The sequence below is a fragment of the Sander vitreus genome, chromosome 21, assembly GCF_031162955.1.
Source record: "Sander vitreus isolate 19-12246 chromosome 21, sanVit1, whole genome shotgun sequence".
NCBI classification, from domain to species: Eukaryota; Metazoa; Chordata; class Actinopteri; order Perciformes; family Percidae; genus Sander; species Sander vitreus.
This window is the reverse complement of record NC_135875.1, coordinates 16,698,414-16,718,959: the sequence shown is the minus strand read 5'-3', so window position 1 is coordinate 16,718,959 and position 20,546 is coordinate 16,698,414. Positions and strand designations below refer to the sequence as shown.

Genomic DNA, 20,546 nt, shown 5'->3' with positions numbered 1-20,546 from the left:
CATGCACACACACACACACACACACACACACACACACACACACACGCACACGCACACGCACATTTCAAATAAACTATCCAACTTCCTGTACATGTATCTTTGCACATGAACAGGAGGATACAAGAGAGAGGTATTGACGTGTATGGCTTGACAGGAGAAGAAATTATTTCAGAGTGTTAGAGAAGTACTGACGGTGTGTCACGACGTCATCCCTGCTTGATGAGCGGGTGTGCACGTGCATGACCACACGTACAGTACAAACACACGCGCACGCTAAAGCACTATTTACTTGGAGCTCATTAAATGCCAAACAGGGTCATCGCAGCCACTCTGCAAACACACGCACACACACATACACGCACTTACGCACAAAGTCTGAACTACAGTGTTTTTTGGTCCTGTTTGGGATCTCCCAATCACGTTGTCATCGTCAAACTACCAGTATAAGACCATTAAAAACCCTCCAAACCAGTGTGGTTTACAGTAAGTCTCTCCTTACCATACAGTCTCACCCGCTCTCTGAGTCTTTGTTTCAGAAAGCCAAGTCTGACACCCTCCCTCCATAGCATATCCAAGCGACTGTACTCCAAAGTGCTCATGTCCTTGGTTCCTGTTCTTTTGTTGCAGTAATCTTGTAGCGGGGACGAGATACTCTGTTATTTCAGCCACAGGGAGAGCTGTAGACTCCCGCTGCGACAAGGAGCCTCAGTCCACATCAGATAGAGAGGTTAAATCTGACATGGATCAGACTTTTCCCCCAGAACAAACCAGGCTCCTCTAAGTGCCAGTACTGTTGGGCCTCATCCAGTGGGCTAGCTCCTTCTCTTACAGGGGACAAATCAATACGCGGAGCCCAAACTCTTTGTCTTGGTTCCCCTCTGTCCCCAGCTCCGTTCTGAAGGACCATCCTGGAAGCAGTCAACTCCAGAGTTCAGGTTCAATATTTGGATTTCTCTCTAGCTGGTGGTGTTAGGACACAATGGCCATGCCATCAGCGCTGATCAGCTGGCCCGTGGTCGGTTCGTAGGTTCCGGCCAGGTAGAACAGGTCGTCTGCAGCGCTGCCGGGGTTACGCTCACACATCAGGTGGTCATACTCGGCCCTGCTGACCACCTGGCAACGATGGGAGATGGTCTGCACGTCATTCTCATCCTCGTGGCTCGACTGATACAAGGCATTCTAGCAAAGAGACAGGAATAATGGTTGATAAGTCAGCAAGATAGTAGATTCCAGCTTAAAAATGTGGTGAGATTGTTGTTTTTGTTTGGCAACCTCTTTGGTGCAGCTTTCACTCTGCACTTCCCACACATGCCTTATTTGTCGTGTCTTTAAGCGTGGGTTTTCTCATGATGACCTTCTGAGTTTCTGCAAATGGTGATCTTTTATGTTTGCTCAGCCACGGTGGATGTTGCTGCTCATGCTAACTACCCAGCTCCTTTTCTATTTATTCCAAACAAACCACTATTGCTGTTGCCAGAAACGCAAAATACATGACTTCCTGTGTGGCAGAGATTTTTCCTGGGAAAGACCCACCTCGCACTGAATATTTAGAACTGCGAATGGTAACAGTTTTCATGAATTAAGTGGATGTTCAACCATTCATATCAGATGGGAACAGGGAATAAAAAGAAGCAAAGAGGTAATATATGTATATGAAAATGTCACGGACTGTAACTTTGACCATTCCCGTTTTAGAAATTGTACTTGCACTGCCTGGCCTTTACCTTGCCGTCGCGGTGTCGCCTCCCCAGGCGAGTCTCCTCTGGGTGGTAGAACCACTTGACCCTGACCACCATGCTGGAGCTCCACGACTCCCAGAGGCTCTCCACTCTGCCAACGTAGGGCAGCTGGGGCCGGCCAGGTGACAGGAACACAGCACAGTCGCCGACATGCACCGTCTCCTTGCCCCTCACGATGGCCTTGTAGAAAAGCTTGCGGGCTTTACCCTTCAGACCTCTCCTCTGTCGGAGGAGGAGAGTAAAAATAGTCAGTAAATTTATTCAGTGTGGAGGGTTTGTTTCACCACCAACCTCATTTCAGAAATCGAATAAGATAAGTCAACTGTACCAAAGATTTAATATGTCTTTCCAAGCCAAAACATCATACCTTACACCAATCATAACAAACTGATGCTATTGAGTTACAGGAGTATGTTTCCCAGCACACCAAAAACTCACTCTTAACCTAAAGGCAATGGTACTGAAACTCATGTAGACATTATGATCACAGTAACCATAACATGGGTAGCACACCTTTATTTCTGCTCCATATTTTCATTTGTTGGGGCATGTGCACACCTTTAGCTTCTTCTTAAGCTGCACATCTCAGTCGACAGATGCCACGCTGTTTACAAAGCAAACAGCGCGGCAGAATGGAAGCTGAGAGTGGCAGCGGTTCCTCAAACTGTTTTGTTCTGTTATCATCTGGATCGTGACTTAATAGCTGGGATAACAAATTCAGAGAGTAAGCCTCATAGTGTTGCCAATATGTACAGAGATTGAGGCAGAATAAGCACTGCAAAGAGAGCTCATATTTAAACATCGCATTTACTGTATGTCATCAAGGTGTGACACGGCAGAAACTGCAACAACAATCAGTAACCTACTTAAGTTGTGAGGTGAGGTAGGTTACTGATACCCAAGACAAGAGTTTTGAAACAGCCTAACCAAGATAATAACGTGTGATTATGAGAAAACACTGTGTTTCAGTGGAATGGGATTTAGTTACAAGAAATCGCAGATGCTCTCAAGTTCTGCAGTACAGTGACGAGAATATTTACACACACAAAAAAAGATCTTTGTAAAACAACAAACTCTTCAACATCTTGGATACGGAAAAAGAACATTAAAATGCAACCCAAAGTGTCCTACCTGTGTGGGGTTACCGGACCATTTCCAGAGCTGGCGTCCAGGCAGAAGGGGAGCCATGTTAGGCAGCGGCTCAGGGGAAGACATCCGCTGCCTCTTAGCTGTTGTCGGGTGCTTGGAGCCAGGTTTGGGCTGCTGGCTCACAGGACTGCTTTGCCTATGATGGTGGCTGCTCGAAATTCCTTCTTTCCTCTTCAGCTGGTTCTTAGCTGTGCTACTGTTACCCACCATCCCTCCTTTTGACATGAACTCCTTCCTGTCTTCTGTTCTGTCGGCCCTCACCTTTGACCCCGGGACGGCCATGCTGGCTTTGGCCACATAGCCGTGAGCCGGGGCCGGGGCCGAGGGAGAGGAGCTGGAGGCGGCAGGGTCTGGGCTCAGGAGGTCGGAGGTCATGTTCTGCCTGTGCTTGTGCTTGTCCTGCTGGAGCAGTGCGCGGCGCAGCAGCACGGAGGAGGACTCTTCGTCGGAGGAGTAGGAGGAGTCGTTGTCTGAGGAGCACAGGGACGAGGAGGAGATGGAGCCGGAGGAGGAAGAGGAGGAGGAAGATGAGGAGAAGCAGGCAGAGAGACGGGAGAGAAAACGCCCGCTGCGGTGGGACGTGTCTGCTGCACTTCTTCTAGGTGCTTCGGCATCCTGACCATCATCCTCATCCAGCTCAGAGTAAGAGCTGGGGCAGTCACTCGGGTAGTCCAAACTGTAATCCCCACCTTGGACTCCAAGACCGGCTGACTGAAGGTCATTTCTCAGAGGTGGGCTGCCTTTTACAATAGGCTCAGAACGGACCCCAGTGCCATCTCTTTCCCCTCCTCCCTTCTTGCCATCCTTCACCAGCAGGGCAGGGTGGATGTATCGCAGCGGTGCTCCTGCTGAGGCGAGACTCTTGCCTCCCTTTCCTCCACTGCCCCCGAGTCGAAGCAGGGCCTTGCCGTTCTTTGTTTTAGGAGATGTCACTCCTTCATGGTCAAGCTTCACCAGGAACTGTTTCCTGTCGCGGTCGCTCACTGGCTTCCTGCTTCCAGCTGCCATTGCCATGGTGACAGCTGAGGAGCAAGCAGAGGACGAGGACTCCCGGACCCCAGTGGAAGCTGCTGTGGCAACCGGTCGCCCGGCTCCAGAGCTTCCACCGCTTCTAAAAGTAGAGAAGCTGTTGGCGATGCTACTGAATGAGTCGCCTTCAAAAGGGGAGCCAAAGATGCCTTTGATAGGCATTGGGGGTGCGAGAAGGTGGGAGGTGGGCCGATGAAACAGCCCCAAGTCTCGCTCTCGAATCCTCCTCTGGGTCTTGCGAGACATCCCATTGAAGAGGAAGAAGTCAACTGGCGGTCTCTTCCTGGGCGCGGACCAGTTCAATAAGGAAGCGTTACCTTTGGTTACAGTGTCTGTTACTGATGTTGGCATGCTGGCAGTCTTAGGCACTGAGTGGACTTTCTTCGGTCTGCCAACTGAAAAAGGAGCCGGCAACAGAGAGGAGTTATAATCAATATAAAAAGACAGGTGTTATAAGCAGGCTGAGATAATTGTGGAACTAAGAGCTTTGGAGAAACTTAATATCTATCTCTTTGATCTCCACTGAGCCAGGTAAGTTTCAACATATCCATTACACAAATTACAACACACCTGGTAAACCGGTCTGTCTATCCAGCTTTATTGTCAACCGGAGTTTGTGATGAGTTACATGTATGTTGCTTAACTACACAAAACACACTGATGACACCTCGTAAAAGCATGATTAATGTGGTCATGTGGAGTTTAAATGATAGGCGGCAAACAAGGAATTTCAATTAACGAGTCTTTCGGTTTATAAACCTCCACTCGGTGCTGTCCCCTGACTCGGAGGCATCTGATAAGTGGTTGACAGTTGGAACTGTAAATGAGGCCGTGTTTGGGGAATTTTAGTATGGCCTGAAGGGCTGTGTGTCTGTGAGTGCATTGACTAGTTAGACCAGTACTTCTCAGGCAACATATATTAAAGCTTGTTGATTGATTCCGCAGACTGTCTTTTCAAATAAATAATCAGTCTTTCCTACACATATTAAACTAAAAGACTTTGTAATGTTGATTTAAAATGACCTTCTAAATGGGCAAATCTTTACACGAGGTTTATGTGTTAGTTGAAGGAGTAACAAAACATTACAAAAGATAGAGGATTGTGTGTTCCCCTCCCCCCTCACCTGGTCTTTTCTCTTGGATCCTCCCTGCAGGCTCCTCATTGGCTGGTTTTTCTGTGGGTGTGTCTTTCCTCTCCTGGGTCGAGCTTCGCCAGCCGCGGTGACCAGATGAGATCAGAAGTGCTGGAGAGGGTTCCGCACCTGACAGAAGAATTGTTAAATGGGGAGTTTATTTCATTCATTCACTCTGTGTTCCCCCCCCCCCATTCTCTTTCTTTCTTTCCATCCTTCTTTTTAAAGCTACACTCACAGCAGATTTGGTATCCCGGGGGCAGAAGCCTGATGTTTGCGAGGGAGATCCTTCCTCTGTCTCCATCATCAAACTCCACCATGACGCTACCCTCCTTCTCCTCCTCACCTGGACCTCCTAAAGCACAACACATAGGACGGTGGACATGAGTTGCTGGGAACGCACCGGTGTATGTTCGCGGAGTGAGGCTGTCGGTGCGTCTCGCTCACCTCGATGGACGTATCCGGGGTAAAGACAGCGAGAGCGCTCGCTCCAGTAGGCGCACACTCGGGTCCCTGCAGTCAGGATGGCCTCGCTTTGGGGCCGCACGTCTAACACCTGGGAAAATTGCAAAATTGTATGTATAGCGCGTGTGGAGTTTTTAGTTAAAGCTACCCAGCACTGCACAAATACCAACAAAATGTAATAGATGCAAAAGTAAGCTTTTAGATGGACACTTACAGCTTCCTGTAGTAGCTGCTCCAGCGAGTAGATCCGGGGGCGATTTCCTCGTTCCCCTTCGATGACAACACTGAATCTAACAGAAAAAAAGGAAAGCGAAAAGAATGGAAAATAAAATTCCTCAAGAACCAAACTTTTCTCTTTTCTCTTATTATTTAATTTTTGCTGTTAGATTTTAAGGTTGTCTTTTTCAAAATAGGGTTTTTGTCATGAGTGCTCCGATACTTTTTCCCCTGGCAGCTGTGTTGGCTGTCACCGGTGTGTGTCTTGACTTTGTAGTTGTCTAGACATCTTGTTTGTCAAGATTCACACAGCTGTCATACATTTTACTAGCGCTTAGCTAAGGTTTCAACTCTTTTGTAAATCTCTTCTTGCAATGTGTCTTTTTAGTACTTAAATCCAGGGTTTCCCCCAGGAAATCGTTAAGCCGAGGTGGTTATCCACACAGATTTGGATGCTTCTTGTAGTGGGATCAATAGATGACGGAATAAACAATGGTCATACATTTGTAGTTGCCGTGTGAAAAAGTCACTCTGGTGATTCCCCTGATTTTAGATGAGGTGGTTTGTGGTGAGACAGCTGGGAAGCAGGGCCTTACATGTCAGGCAGGTCCAAGGTTTGGACACAGGCAGCGTACAGCAGCTCATCCTCCTTGGAAATCAGGATCTTCAGGCCGTCCACCAACATCTCTTTACTCAACACACAGTTTGGCAGGGCTGCGGAGGGAGGGCGTGGTAGAAAGATGGATGGATGGAGAAGATAAAGTGTGAGATATACAGTACATCATTTGTGAGTGTGATGAATAATTGCTATGTGAAGTGAAAAAGAAGGGACAAAAAGGCTTAGAGGTGTGTATGCATGTGTGAAATGGCTTTTAAAGCCTTCACCACATGTGTGTGTGTGTGTGTGTAATTATATATGATGTGTCACTGTTTATGCCTACCAGGTATTCGGCAAGGCATGTTGGGAGGGAGATGGATCAACTTTAACTCCTCTTCTTCTTCCTCTTCCTCCTCCTCGCCCTCGGAGAAGCTGCTTTCCTCATCCAACCGAAAGCCGTCGTCGGCTGCAAAGCTCTGCAGGAGCCGGCTCACTGCGCGGCCCTTGGCCTAGACAGGAAACAGGATGTGACATCAGTGGACAGAAAACAGGATATGGTAGCATTCATGCCTTCATTATATGCCGAAATTAATCTAAAGTAAACAGGATCTGCAGGTAAAAGTCAAGTATTTTCCAGTCTGATGTGGTGAATTCATCAGTGAAAAGCAACCACAGGCAGCAACGGCTCTTGTAATGTGAGGCTTTAATGAAGCCGGCAGGATTTTCTTTTTTCACTTGCCACTGTTCACTCAAAGGTCAGAGGTCAGAGTCAGTAATAACTGCAGCTCTTCAACTGGTAGGACTTCAGTGTAGCAAGATGGACGCCTGCTAATATAGAAGCTTGAACCCTAATTTGCTTTCTTACACACACACACACACACACACACACACACACACACTCTCCAGACCAGTTTAGGCTAGTCTGAGACTGATCATGGAAAGTCAGCTCACCCAACAGGTTTCTGCTTGTATTTAAGCTTTCAAAAGAAAATACCATAATATGCAATGCAAGAGAGATGGTGTGTTGTGTGTGTGTGTGTGTGTGTGTGTGTGTGTGTTGTCTCTTGGAGTTTTCCACATCAGGAGACCATATATTTTAGTGACATGAAGTTTCGTCACCAGAGGGCATGGGTGATTATTTCTCTTTTGTGCTGCTAGTGTGTGTGTGTGTGTGTGTGTGTGTGTGTGTGTGTGTGTGTGTGTAGGGTTATGGCCAATGATTATCTTTATACTTCACTGTTTGGTTTGGAGTTATGTGTTTTTGGACATTCCCTCACAATGAGTCAAAGACTACGGCAACCTCGGGCCATCTCTCATTAAAAATGAATGCGGGTGTCTCTGCAACAGCTACCTGCACGAATACAGGCCAGGAGTGTGTTAACACAGCAGACAGGTATGCAAACACACACCTATCACAAGAGCAAATAGTATATTTGATAAAGTGACTGATTTACAGCTGATGCTAAGCATTACCCTGAGTCAAAGTTATTAGTAGGTTAGTTATAAGCAAACTTCCTGGCAGGGTGCGGCTCACTTCAAAAAAAAGGAGTGAACTTGAGGCGAGGACTTTCCTGAAAAATCCTACTTGCTTCTCTTTTTCTCAAGCTTTATTTGCATGCACCAGAAGGCCTAAGGGAGTGGAGGACCTTCTCTGAGTCACCTTTTTTCTTCTCACACTCCCAGTCTATCTGAACTTCACCTAACCCGTCCTGACCACCGTCGGGTTTGTTACACAAAAAACAGCATATCCCTTTTTGCTCATTAACTCATTTCAAGAGTAATTTCTGTGACAGCAGTAAATTATCATAATACTCATTATATAACCTGTCTGTCACACCTCTAAAATTGGCAATTGCATCTCACCTTTCCCTTCTCAGTTCTCTTTTCCCATGCACTTCTGTGTGAATAATCAGGGGGAACAAAAAACCAGCATGCCCACAGCTTATGTCACCCTTAAATGGATTTAGATATTAGATATAAACTCCAAATGTTGTTGATTGTCCTTATAATTGAGCTCCAATTGACAGAATATGTTCTGTGCATGTTTTTATAACCTAAAAGTGCAGTTTCCCCACTGTAACTCAATGCTGTAAAGTTCCCCTGATCATTTACACAGAAGTGCGCAGATGAAGCAGCTGAGGAGAGAAATCCAAGATGCAAAGTTTTGAGGGTGTAAAGGTGACAGAGCAGTGTCATAAATCTCTGCTGTCAGGGAGCAATTTACTCAGTTGAATACTTGTCACTGGCAAAAGTAAAATATTGCTGTGTCACAGTAAGGTTACAAGTCACCACCCAACCACTGGTCCTCACCTTTCCCAGAATGCCCTGCCCCGATGAGCTCTTCCTCACGGCTTCCTTGCTGGCCCTGTTTGCCTCTGTCAGAGCTCCATGGTTCCCCAGGCCATCCCCAAAGCTGCAGCCCACTGACGACGCACCCCAGCTGGGCAGAGACGCTCTGTTGGTCCCCTGGTGGTCCGGATGTCCCCTTTCTGTGTTAGGGAGGCACGACCTTCTGGGCACTCTCCTCTGATCTGCACTGGGCACGCTCCCCGTGCCTGAGGTTGAAGGGGACATCATTAGAAATTAGTACTGGTTGCTAAAATGTCAATATCTATCTAATATTAGATTAAGATATAGTCAACGATATTGTTTAACAGGAGGTAAGGGAAGAAGGTTTTTCTGGTCTTGGAGGCCACATAACACATCTGACACAATTCTCTGATCACATTAGATTGTTCTAGAAGATGAAGTAATGAACAAAGACTTCCTGTAATTTCTTGGCCATCATATCAATCATCACTTATGATTTTTTTTTCTTTCTGGTCCTATTTTAGAATAAAGGTAGTTGGTTGGGTGAAACCTGAACTCAACCTTGTTTTTAGCTGAACCCCCATACATTTCCAAGTTTATCCTTTTAGATTTTTTTTCTTTTCAAAACTAAAAACGGACAAACCCTAAGAAAATCATGTTATATGCTTCACTTCAAAAAGTGAAGCATATAACATGTCAAAAAGTGAAAGTCACAAAGTTACAGGGTGACAGCAGGTCTCACCGGGAGGCCCTAGTGTCTTACTCCTGGCTTTCTGGTTTGCTTGGAGCTTGGAGGACTGCGATGAAAAAGGCACAATCCCGGCAGGGTTTGCAGGAGCTTCTTTAGAGGATGAGCTAATCTTGATGTCACCGGCTCCACCTTCGCTCTCGTAGCTGCCGTCCTCCTCCTCTGCGGAATCACAACATCAATATGATCAGCCAGGGAGCTTCAAGTGATCTAAATGTAAACACTGTATTGACAGCAAGCTTTCGATATTCCTCTAGCATCTATAGTTCAGTTCAGAAGCCTGTGGCTTAATGCACGCAATTACAAAAGTCATATGAGATGATATTTTGCTGTTGATTGATGGTGAATGTTTGATCGAACTTTTCTCTGAGGGTTTTTAGGTGGGATATTTTGTCACATATTAACTCCAAGCTGCACTAACTGCTAACTAAGGCGCAGCTTGTTCCTTAACTGCGGTGACGGGAAGCAAATGTTGACACACACACATGCACATATGCAGCGCACATACAAACTGGGACACACACAGATTGTTATTGGCAGCTGTGTGTGTCGCTGACTGCGGGGGTCGTGTCGGGTGTCGACACATCTTTGACACACTTGTCACTTACATGGCGTTCGCGTCAACACTTTGCCTCGGTCACACACAAACACTGACGCACTCACACAAACATTCAACAACTACGTCTCTTTGCCATCAAGGCCACAAGGTCAGTCGGATTCTGGCGTTTTCCTTAAGTTTTGTTAGTTTTATATCAAACCGTCCTCTCCTGTGAGGCATTTGTTTAAAAGTTACAAAGAGTGTGATTGTTTCTCCTCAACTCAAGCCTCCGAGGAGGGCACTTTCACAAGGTTGGGGAGGTGAGGACGAGAGGGTAAGACCGGGGGTGTGAGATTCTGAACGGGGCCAGAGTAAGCTCACGTTACCGTATGGCATTGAGGGCAGAGGTGGCTGTGTTGCATGCCTGTGGCAAGTCGTTAACGGTTTTAACGGAGTGACAGACGAGCTGTGAAGTGAGAGGAGGGCCCCCTGATGACGGCAGACATCTCACTCTGAGACGCTTCACATGCGCACACACACACAGCAAAAATCTTACAATGTCTGCTCGGTGTTCTTTGAGCCATCAGCCAAATCAACACTGTTTCTGACTCATACTTGTGTGTGACCTGTACTGTAACTCACCGCGCTCTGAGCTCTCGCTGTCACTCCTCTCTTCCCTGACTTCCTGTTTCTCGAAGATCCGGTCGTTCTTGTGGTGTGCTCTGTTCGTGTTGATGCCCATCAGCGCTTTGGGCTTTCGACCCCTCTTCCTCTTCATAGTCTGACCAGCTGCCCAGTCCTGCTGCAGGTCTGATGGCGAAACAGCAGGAGGGAGAGTTTAGTTTTAGGGTGCGACTTAATGGACAACAAGTGTCTATATATATATATATATATATATATATATATATATATATATATATATATATATATATATATATATATATATATGCTCCCTCTGTACCCACCTTTTCTTCCTTGTCTGCAGTGACTCTTGGAGGAGCCTTCCTCACCATGGGTCCCTCTGCAGTGCAGCATGCCTGCCGACGTTGCACCACGCTGGGCCGCAGCCTTCTGCTTCAGCTGGGTCACCCGCCTGGCCAGCCTGGAGCTCAGGGCGCTGGGCCGACCTCTGTGCTTACAGCGAGCTTTCATCTGTAGACGGGGAGCGGAAAAGCTTATTATTGACTCATTTCTTTCAGCTAATTGAAATATCCAGGAAAGGGAAGAAAAAAAACATTGGCAGCAGGAAGTGGTTGTCAGTGTGTGTGGATGAATCAAAAGAGGCCGCAGAGAGAGACCCACCTGTGCAGAGCTGAGGCTGTTGAAGCCGTGATTGGCCATTTTCTTCCTGGCTTTTTCCTCTAGTAAATTCAACCCGGCTCTGGAATCATAAAAACGCAGCAGAGACGCACTTAAATGACTATGTATCATATATAAAAACAGATCACAGAATCAATCTGATCACACATTTCTTCCCTTTCAAGGCTGATTTTCTATGGCTCTCTGCTCTCCTCAATCGGGTTCACTCATTGTCTCACTCTCTCCCCCACTCTTCCTCTCCGTCGCATAACTTTGATGCGGTAAGAGACAGGCTCTGCCGACCGGCGCAATTTGACGGCAAACAGAAATATTCAGCGGCCGTGCGAATTTGAAACTCTGCTGAATCACCACATGAAAGGATAGGAATTATCTGGTGTGAAAGAGAGTGGAGAAGAGACAGAGAGACAGAGGGAGGAGGAGGAGAATGGTTGAGGGGGAAGGGAAAGAGACAGAGAGAGAGAGCGAGAGCGCAAGAGAGAGATGAAGCAGTCTCGGGGGAGTCTGTCCGTTGACCGGAGCTTCAGGGCTCGATCGATAAACACTAACCTCTATTGAACACTACTCCTCCCTTCCTCTCTCTGTCTCTCTTTCTCTCTCTCTCTCTCTCTCTCTCTCTCTCTGTCTGTCATTCCTTCATTGTATACATGCTCTCTCACACCACAGGCAGCCAAGCACACACACTCACTGTTAGCAGCTGGTGTCTGAGGCAGGTGAATCCTATATTCCCACAGAGGGAAGGTTTAGCTCTCAGCATCTCCGCTCCCAGGAGAGGGGAGCAGAGGAGGGGAGGGGAGGGGATCCTTCTAGCTAAAAAATATCTAAAATATCTGAACGATCTATCCATCTATCCATCCAAACCACAATCCCCTCCCCATCGCCCCTTTCCTCACTTTTTACCTTGACCCCTCTAAGCTTTTAAGCCCCAAAGTTCACATCATGTCACATCCTCACCAACGGTGAAGAATGTACATTCTGTTCACTAGAGTATGTGGCCAATGTATGGGTTTTCATGGTTTGGATTATGTACAGTTAAGGGAAATCTTAATACTGCAGCATTCAAAGATATTTTAGACAATAGTGTACTCCCAACTTTGTTGCAACAGAAGAACTTGGCAGGCTTGCACAGGGCCCTGACCCCGACTCCATCCAACACCTTTGGGATGAATTGGAATGCTGTCTGTCAGTCAGGCCTCAAGGCATCAGAATGCTTTAAACGCAGTGCTTTTCGGATCATTGAACAGCAGCTGAAACCACCTCCCCCCACACCTTTCAGAAGCTGGAATTGCAATCTGACAATTTCTGTAACTTTCTAAAACTGACAATATGACAATCACGGCCACTTTGTGCAGTGACTGGCCAGATGAGCAGAGGGGAGGAAGTAACCTTCATGTCTTTGAGTGTGCGCTGTTATCCATATTTGAACGATTATCGTGTCTTGGCCAGGCAGGCTTTTTTTTATTTTTTTATCCAAAGTGTGGCTTTTCAGAACTGCTATAAACACTTTTGCCTTAAGATGTGGTTGGATGACACATTGTGTTTGTTTCGAGCATGCCCTGGCCTTTTCTGTCTGACAGAATGGCCAATCTCAGTAATGCCCCTGTGGCTGAATGGGAACAAACCCCTGCAGGCAGGTTATTGATGAAAAGCATACCAAAAAGGAATGGAGGCTGTTAATAGCAGTATATTAATTTCTGTGGTTGGAAATTATGTGTTTAACAATCACAAGCAAAGATGCTCAGGTGTCCACATACTTTTGGCCATTTAGTGTACATGTGTGTACCAAGAGGGATCTGGAAACGTTACAATGCCTCTCTAGCTCTCACTCTCTCGCTGTTTCATTTCAACCCACAACTCTAGAGAAGATGAAAGCGTAAACAAATGATACATTGCTTGTTAATAACAACAGAAATGCTGCTCAGGCACGTAGCGGCCAGCGCTACCAATTAAACAAGTTGTGTGTGTGTGTGTGTGTGTGTGTGTGTTGTACCAGCATGTATGACTAAAGCCTTTCATTGTCACTTTCATTAGCGCTTTCTAATCATGGTAACCGTGACAAACCCTGAGTTTCTCTAATCATTTTATCAAGGCGAGGGGTGCACATGCTAACAGAGGTGGGGCAGCATGAGAAAACACATTTATCATTATGAGTGTTGAACACTGGCTGTGTGTGTGTGTGTGTGTGTGAGTGTGTGTCTCCAGCAATGCGCGGGAATGTGTGTTAGCATGAAAGTGTGCGTGTCGAAGGTGTTGAATAATGTGTGGTTGTGTGTTGCAGCGGGTGGAGGTGGTGTTGAGTCGTTTATCACTGTAATAACTGTACATCGGGACTTTGTCCGGGTGTATTAATATATGCTCGAGGTTCACAGGGAATCAGGACATAATCAATGCAAGGGATAAATATGATTAAAAGTGATTAATGATGATTAATGAAGGTCTCATCTCCATTACCTTCTCTCATTTAAAATCACACCCAGCTCACAACTCCCATCACATAACACATTGTGGGTGTGCGTGTGTGCGAGGGTGTGTGTGCGCACGTGTGTGTGAGCAGTTCCTTCCAGTGCCCAGCAAATCATCAGCTATAGAGCATTTGAATCAATTCAGCTAAAGAACAACTTCTTGAAAATCAAGCGTGCCTTTCACTAGGAACACAAACAGAAATCAGGATGAATGAGCTGGGCTTGCCAATCACACTGATTATACTGACGCAATATCAGAGGACTGACCTGAGTCTTTTGGAGCTTTCGGCAGCAGCTGGGCCGGGGGTGGACTTGCGCTTGCGGGGGCGGCCGGGCCGCCGGCGGGCAGGGCTACGACATGTCTCCTCTTTCCTTCAGAGAGGAAGACAAAAAGGAGGAGGAGAGGAAGCGAGAGAGAGAGAGAGAGAGAGAGAGAGAGAGAGAGAGAGAAAGAGAGAGAGAGAGAAAAAGAGAGAGAGAGAGAGATCAAATATGCAGTCCAGACAGCAGGAGGAAACTTTTATCGGCTACAGGTCAAACTGCATTAGGTAAGAGCAGGCAGCAAGTCCTGATAAATCAGGAGGATGCAGCATGACAGCAGAAATGTGAATGTTGGAATGCACGGCTCAATATAGACAAAAAGTGTGTGTGTGTGTGTGTGTGTGTGTGTGTGTGTGTTGTCTCTGCTCACTGGTGGTCGTGTTTCCTCTGTAGCTTGGCCAGTTCTCTCTGTTTCTCTTTGTAGCGGCGCTGTAGCTCAGCCAGCTGGACACGCATGGCCAGCTCCTCCCCTCCCATCGTCTCCATGGAGCCCTTCACTGGGCACACCTGACACACACACACACACAGACACACACACACACACACACAGTAGGGGAATTTCAATGCTGAACACAAACTGAGTTCAACAGTCATTGGATATGTGAAGTATAGCCAGCTTGTGTTTGGACAGCTTGATGTTTGGATGGATTTTTCTGTAACTAGAAGTTTGGTCACTTTGGTTTAGATTTGTGGACCATTTTTGCTCAAAAGAATTAATGAAATACATTTTTTTTTTTAAATTAACACCAAATGTATTAAATATAGATTTACTGTAGCCAGCTTTATTTCTGGGACTTTTTCAAGAAAATTGTGATCCACCCCACATCAGTCTCACATCAATTTCACTAATTATGGAACTGGTAAAACATTTCTGGCTAATTGAAATAACATTTTGTGGACAAAACTGACAAAACTGCAAGATTTAACCATAGAAAAATATAAATCTTATTTCACTTCAAAAGCACAAAATATGCATTCAGTAAAGCCTCACCGGCTCGTGGCGAGGCGTCCAGCTGCACTTCCTGCGCAGGTTGAGCCTCTTCCTGATTTGACACTGCTGGTCCGCCCCCACACCCACAACCCCTCCCCCCATCTCCAGGGCACGGGCGGCCGCCAGCGTGGCCAGACTGTGCAGGTCAAAGGTCAGCATGTCCTCACCTGCACAGAGACGGATTGTTTCGGTTTAGATTGGTATATCACATAGCGGCTGACACAGCGTTATAAAACAGGCTGTGCGCTGAATGGATTTATTTCTAGGAACGATGAAACACGTGCCTTGAAAAGTGGTGATATTTATGATATTAGCTGTGTAGTTTATTTGATGTATACTGGTGTTCCTGCTTAATCATTCACACACACACACACACACACACACACACGAGGGGGAGTGGGAGAGAACGATCTCTACATCTGTCACTGTCATTAACTCTGTCATTGTCACAGCACCAGCAGATGAAACAGAATATTCATGAGACAGTCCACACACACACCTATGCACAGAAAACACACTCATTCTGAACACACATGAGCACCTACAACATTTTCGCTGAGCTGCGCAGACATGGGCAAACTGCATGAGTGTGTGAGGGAGAATTGGAGAGAAGGAGAACGACGGCAGGAGAGAGGAGGAGGAGAAGTGCAACGCAGTGAGAGGAAGGGAGGGAGGGGATCCGGAGTAAAGTGGAGGAGAAGCAATAAGAGGCAAAGTGTTTATTGAGCTATCTATTTATTCTCCAACACCTCCTCATTATGGACATGGACAGAATCCAATTTCCCCTTTTGAGGAGAGGAGAGGAGAGGAGAGGATCACAGAGGATCACTGTCAGTTTGTGCACTGGAGCTGCAAGGCCTATTCACTGACATCTGACGTTATTAAAAACCTGTGTGTGAGTGGGAGTGGGAGATGGAGAGAGAAATGCGGTAAACAGAGGAGAAAGTAGAGGGGCAAGAGGGAAGGATGGAGTCTTCATCTGTGAAGCGAGATTTTCTTTTCAAAATGAGAGCACGAACAAAGGAACAAACGCATGTGAGAACGACAGGTAACTCCTCAGAGAGAGAGAGAGAGAGAGAGAGAGAGAGAGAGAGAGAAAAGAGCTGAGAGACGGGGCTTTGTCCTGTCCTGGCTTGCAGAGGTCAATGCCATCTCATCTGTCAGACCTCTGAGCCAATGGCACGCTCCGATTACCCTGACAGGATGACATCACCGCTGACATCACCACGCCTTGTTTAGTATCCTGGAGGATGGCCACAATCAATAGATACCTTCCGCCCACAGTATACCACACACACACACACACACACACACACACACACACACACACACACACTATGTCCCTAAAGAGAGTGAAGGGTGTAATAAGAGGCGGCACAGAGGATTTCAGGGGGTAAAACAAAAACAGTGGAGGAAAATTAAAAACCATTACAGTTGATATGGGCCTAGTTGTCATTAGAGGCCATTAAGGAAGTTTATTGAGCTGAAATTTCAATATAAAAGGAAATGTGAAGGAATAAAAGAGACTATGACACAAACAGCTCCTCTGTCTATGTGTAAATAGAAGCAATGTTGCTAATTTACACTGGAGGGGAGAGTATCTCTTGATTCCTTAATCTGTAATTGCGATCTCCAGCGAATGGCTGAGATATCCTTCCGCGTCAAGGAGCGGCATAAATGCATCAGTCTGGGATCAGTTTCATCTCCCAAACACATTCAGGATGACAAAAAACGCCACGAGCGGTATTAATAACATTCCATGCAGCGAGGACGGAGCAGGTTTTAAATAAATGTTTTGCAATTTGGGGAACGTTTTCCACGCCACGACAGGACTTATTGATTTCACACCTATTACACATGCCAAGCACGTGCACTTACATGTAAACAAATGCACACTCACACACTCTGAATCTCGCGCATGCACATGCACAGACGGCTGCAGAGCGACTTATGATTTTTACACTTATTAATTCTGTCGACAAGGCTCGCAGAGGCAGGATTTACACACAAGATTACATTGGTTTAATAAAAAAGAAAAGAAAAAGAAGAAGCAGGTGGGGGGGGGGGAGGAGAGGAGGGAGGAGAGGACGGGGGAGGGGGGCTGCCGCCCTGGTGGAGAGACACATAGAGCAGGGATTCATCTGGGATTACTTAACAGCTTACACACACACACACACACACACACACACACACACACACACCGGCGTGCACATACACTCACAAATACAGGCAAACATACACACCCAGATGCTGGCATAAATAAAAACACTTTCTCTCAGAGGGATGAGAGGAAAATAGGAGCGCTTACAGGAGAAGTGTTTTAAAGGAAAGGGTCTAATTAGCAAAGCAAGACGCCAGAGCCTTAGGGACACACTGGGCTGAGCGCGTTTGTGTGTGTGTGTCCTGGCTTGTGTCTAAAGCATGGCTTGTTTGTCCATATCTGTGTCGCCACACACACACACACACCCCAGAGGGAAGAATATGGTCTATGGGCAGGAACACAGAATCTGAGTTGTGAAAGAAAGCAGGACAGTTAGTGGGAAGTGTGTGTGTGTGTGTGTGTGTGTGTGTGTGTGTGTGTGTGTGTGTGTGTGTGTGTGTGTGTGTGCAGGCAAGAAAGAAGTAGGGTACATTTTTTTTCTTTCCTTTTTTTTTTAGCATTTTGGTCCTTTTTACTGCAAAAAGATAATGTAAATTGTACACAGGGTGTATTAAAATGATACACCGAATTATTGGGGGCATTCCTACATTTTTGGTTTTTATTTCACAGGCATTTCATAAACTTTTAAAGGTTTTGAAAGAGGCAAATAATGTAAGATATGTAAATGAGGTTTAAAAAGGCCACAAAAACAAAGCAATGGATTTTTAAATGAACTCACCCTCAGAGTCTTTCTCTTTGCTCTCCCTGCTTCTCTGCTGGATCTCCAACTCGGCAAGTTCTCCCAGTATCTCCATACCGTGGTGTGGTGGAGGGCTTGGGGCCTGGACAGCAGGTACTGGTGGGTACAAGGCATCTCTGGTGGCGCACAGAGCCGCGGCGATCAGGAGCTCCAGGCTCCACATGTAGGCCCCTTGAAGCTGGGCTGCTGTGCTTGCCGCGGGAGGGAGGACGGGGTCAGAGGACGGGGAAGGAGGAGGAGAGTTACACTTTAGTTCCACAGAGTCCTCCCCTGGACTCATCCCACTCCCTTTCTCTTCCTTCTCATCCTCAACCACCTCTACATTCTCTCCATCTTTGTCCCCATCATCCTCTACCTCCTCCTTCTCCTCCTCTACAAACACAGAGTAAGTACATTCTGTTGGTTCAGGCCTCATTTTCTCTCCCTCATCCTCCTCCATGTCCTCATTTCCACGTTCCTTATCATCCTCCTGCTCTTTGGATAGTTGGGGCTCCTCCAGGTCAGCCTTCTGGCCCGGGCAACCCAGAGAGAGCTCTACTTTTAGGGCTTTGCCTGTGGCTGTGGCTGGGCAGGCTGGATCTGGGACGGGAGCTGGGGAAGGCCATGGCGGCAATCCAGAAATCGTGCTCTCGGGTTCAGTGCATTCTTTGGCTTCCACCCTCCTTTCTTCCTCCTCCTCCTCTGCAACTCCACTCTGGGATTCCACCACTTCACAGTCTCTCCCATCCTCTGCTTCCTTTCTCTCCTCTTCTTTGGTGATGCGACATGGATGTGGGAGGGACTTAGAGTCTGGCTGTGCTGGCTCTGCCTCAACTGTGGCTTGTTCAGCCAATCGAGCTTCAGGGGGCGAGGGCCCGGCCTTGTAACCCATAGTGATCGGAGGGTAGGTGTAAACAGGTGGTAGGTCTGGAAGAAAGTTAAAACAAAAGCAAAGGTGAAATAGGTCTTTGACATAAAATGGTTTTCTCAATCTGACAAACTGTACATAACATTTACAAGCATCTACAAAAAAACCTTCAGTCAGGCCCTTTCCCCTAAATTCATTGCCATTCTTTGCAGACAGGATGAAGCACGTGATTACAGTTGGAATAATACACTGACAGCAGGGTGCAGACAACACAGGGAGTGTGTGTGCTCATATGTGTATATGTACAGTAGTGTATATTATATGTACTGTATGTGTATGTAGGAGTGTGTGTGTGAGTGAGTGAGTGTATAGATCTTGATATTGATGACACCCTGCCGTTTTCAGCACTGGCCCTGTCACCCCCGCGCTCTTATTATTGATGGTATCCCTCCGCCTCCTGACAACACAGCCAGATGAATGCGTACCCTTCCGCCTGTACTTCTCAAGGACCCCTGAAGGATAAGGAGGGCCTGTCTGTGAAGATTTCACTGACCTTCCTTTTGTGACACACATGCGAGCTCAGACACACACATGTGCATGCTGGCAGGTCACACATACACACTGAGTGCCCATATGCTTTCTCTGACCTTAATGGCTGACCTGCCCGCTGTCCCTCTTTAGCTTTCACAGAAAGAAAAAAAACGCACGCACACGCACACACACACACACAACGAGCAAGGGATCAGCCATGCTTCAAACAATTTCTGCAAAATCAAAAGAATACCATGCTTCAAAGACCGGTGCTACATCTCTGCAGCAGCACTCTTCGTCTCTCTCTCTCTCCCTTTTTTTTTTTGTCTCACATTACTCTCTCTATCTCTGTGTCGTTGCCTTGTCTCTCTGTTCGCTGTCTTTATTTTTGTTATCTGACTGTTCGACTAAAGTTCTTCTTTAAATTCAGACATTGCATTCGTTCATCCTACAGACTTCTCCACACTCACCTGGCTCTAGGGATTGTGGGTAATCCTGAGGTGGCTGTCCTTCTCCTCTGTCACTGCCCCTCTCCAGCCCCTTAGAGAGGTGTGAGGGAGCAGGACTGAGTGCCGGGGAGCGCGGTGCCGCCGCAGCCGGGCTCGGTGCAGGGGTCAGAGGGTTTGGCGGGTGAGGTCGCCTGGACGGGGAGTGGTAGCAGGGGGATCGACGGCTGCTGGGACATATTCCCGGAGACGGCGTGGGCGTCTTGGGTGGAGGAGGGGTGTGGGAAAAGGGTTTGGCCACATTAGAGGAGTTGTTGGACGAAGAGGAGGGAGTTCTGGATGCGGAAGATTCGTGAGGAGAGTCCTCTATAGTGATAGCATGCTCCTCGTGTTTTCTCTGTGGAAGAGGATAACAATCAAAACTCAAAATGTTAGCATGAATACATATTTCATATTAATTAAAACATTTCAACCATAGCAATTTAACCCACTTATTTTATCTAAAATGATCTCAAAATGTCATATTTCTTGATGTTAGAATATGCAGCCGTTTTCTTAAAATAAATAGGACAAGGGGTAGTTTAACACAATAAATACATAAACAGAAATACCCAAAAAAAATCTTCTGATAGAAAAGCCTTGAAAAAAGAAGTCACAGTGTCAGCCACGCTGTTTGATTGCCAAATTATCTGGCAATGTGAGAGTGCAAAAGCACCACACCAACTTTATCAAACCTTTTGCCAAAAAAACAGAAGTCATTGGCTTAAATAATCATTGCTCAGTGTGACTTTGCATATGCTTTTCTT

General features: G+C 46.6%; 1 protein-coding gene across 1 annotated transcript in view; it reads right to left on the bottom strand.

Moving 5' to 3' along the window:
* Positions 1 to 526: 526 nt before the first annotated feature.
* bahcc1b (BAH domain and coiled-coil containing 1b) overlaps positions 527 to 20,546 on the bottom strand; it is a 54,539-nt gene continuing 34,519 nt past the window's right edge. The window contains 19 exon segments of the mRNA XM_078278589.1: positions 527 to 1,179; positions 1,725 to 1,961; positions 2,871 to 4,312; positions 5,042 to 5,179; positions 5,289 to 5,405; positions 5,498 to 5,606; positions 5,730 to 5,805; positions 6,328 to 6,445; positions 6,673 to 6,838; positions 8,640 to 8,884; positions 9,382 to 9,549; positions 10,568 to 10,735; positions 10,891 to 11,077; positions 11,228 to 11,306; positions 13,972 to 14,076; positions 14,396 to 14,532; positions 15,017 to 15,183; positions 17,896 to 18,822; positions 19,765 to 20,137. Coding sequence (XP_078134715.1) covers positions 970 to 1,179; positions 1,725 to 1,961; positions 2,871 to 4,312; positions 5,042 to 5,179; positions 5,289 to 5,405; positions 5,498 to 5,606; positions 5,730 to 5,805; positions 6,328 to 6,445; positions 6,673 to 6,838; positions 8,640 to 8,884; positions 9,382 to 9,549; positions 10,568 to 10,735; positions 10,891 to 11,077; positions 11,228 to 11,306; positions 13,972 to 14,076; positions 14,396 to 14,532; positions 15,017 to 15,183; positions 17,896 to 18,822; positions 19,765 to 20,137 — 5,169 coding nt within the window. The 3' untranslated portion in view covers positions 527 to 969.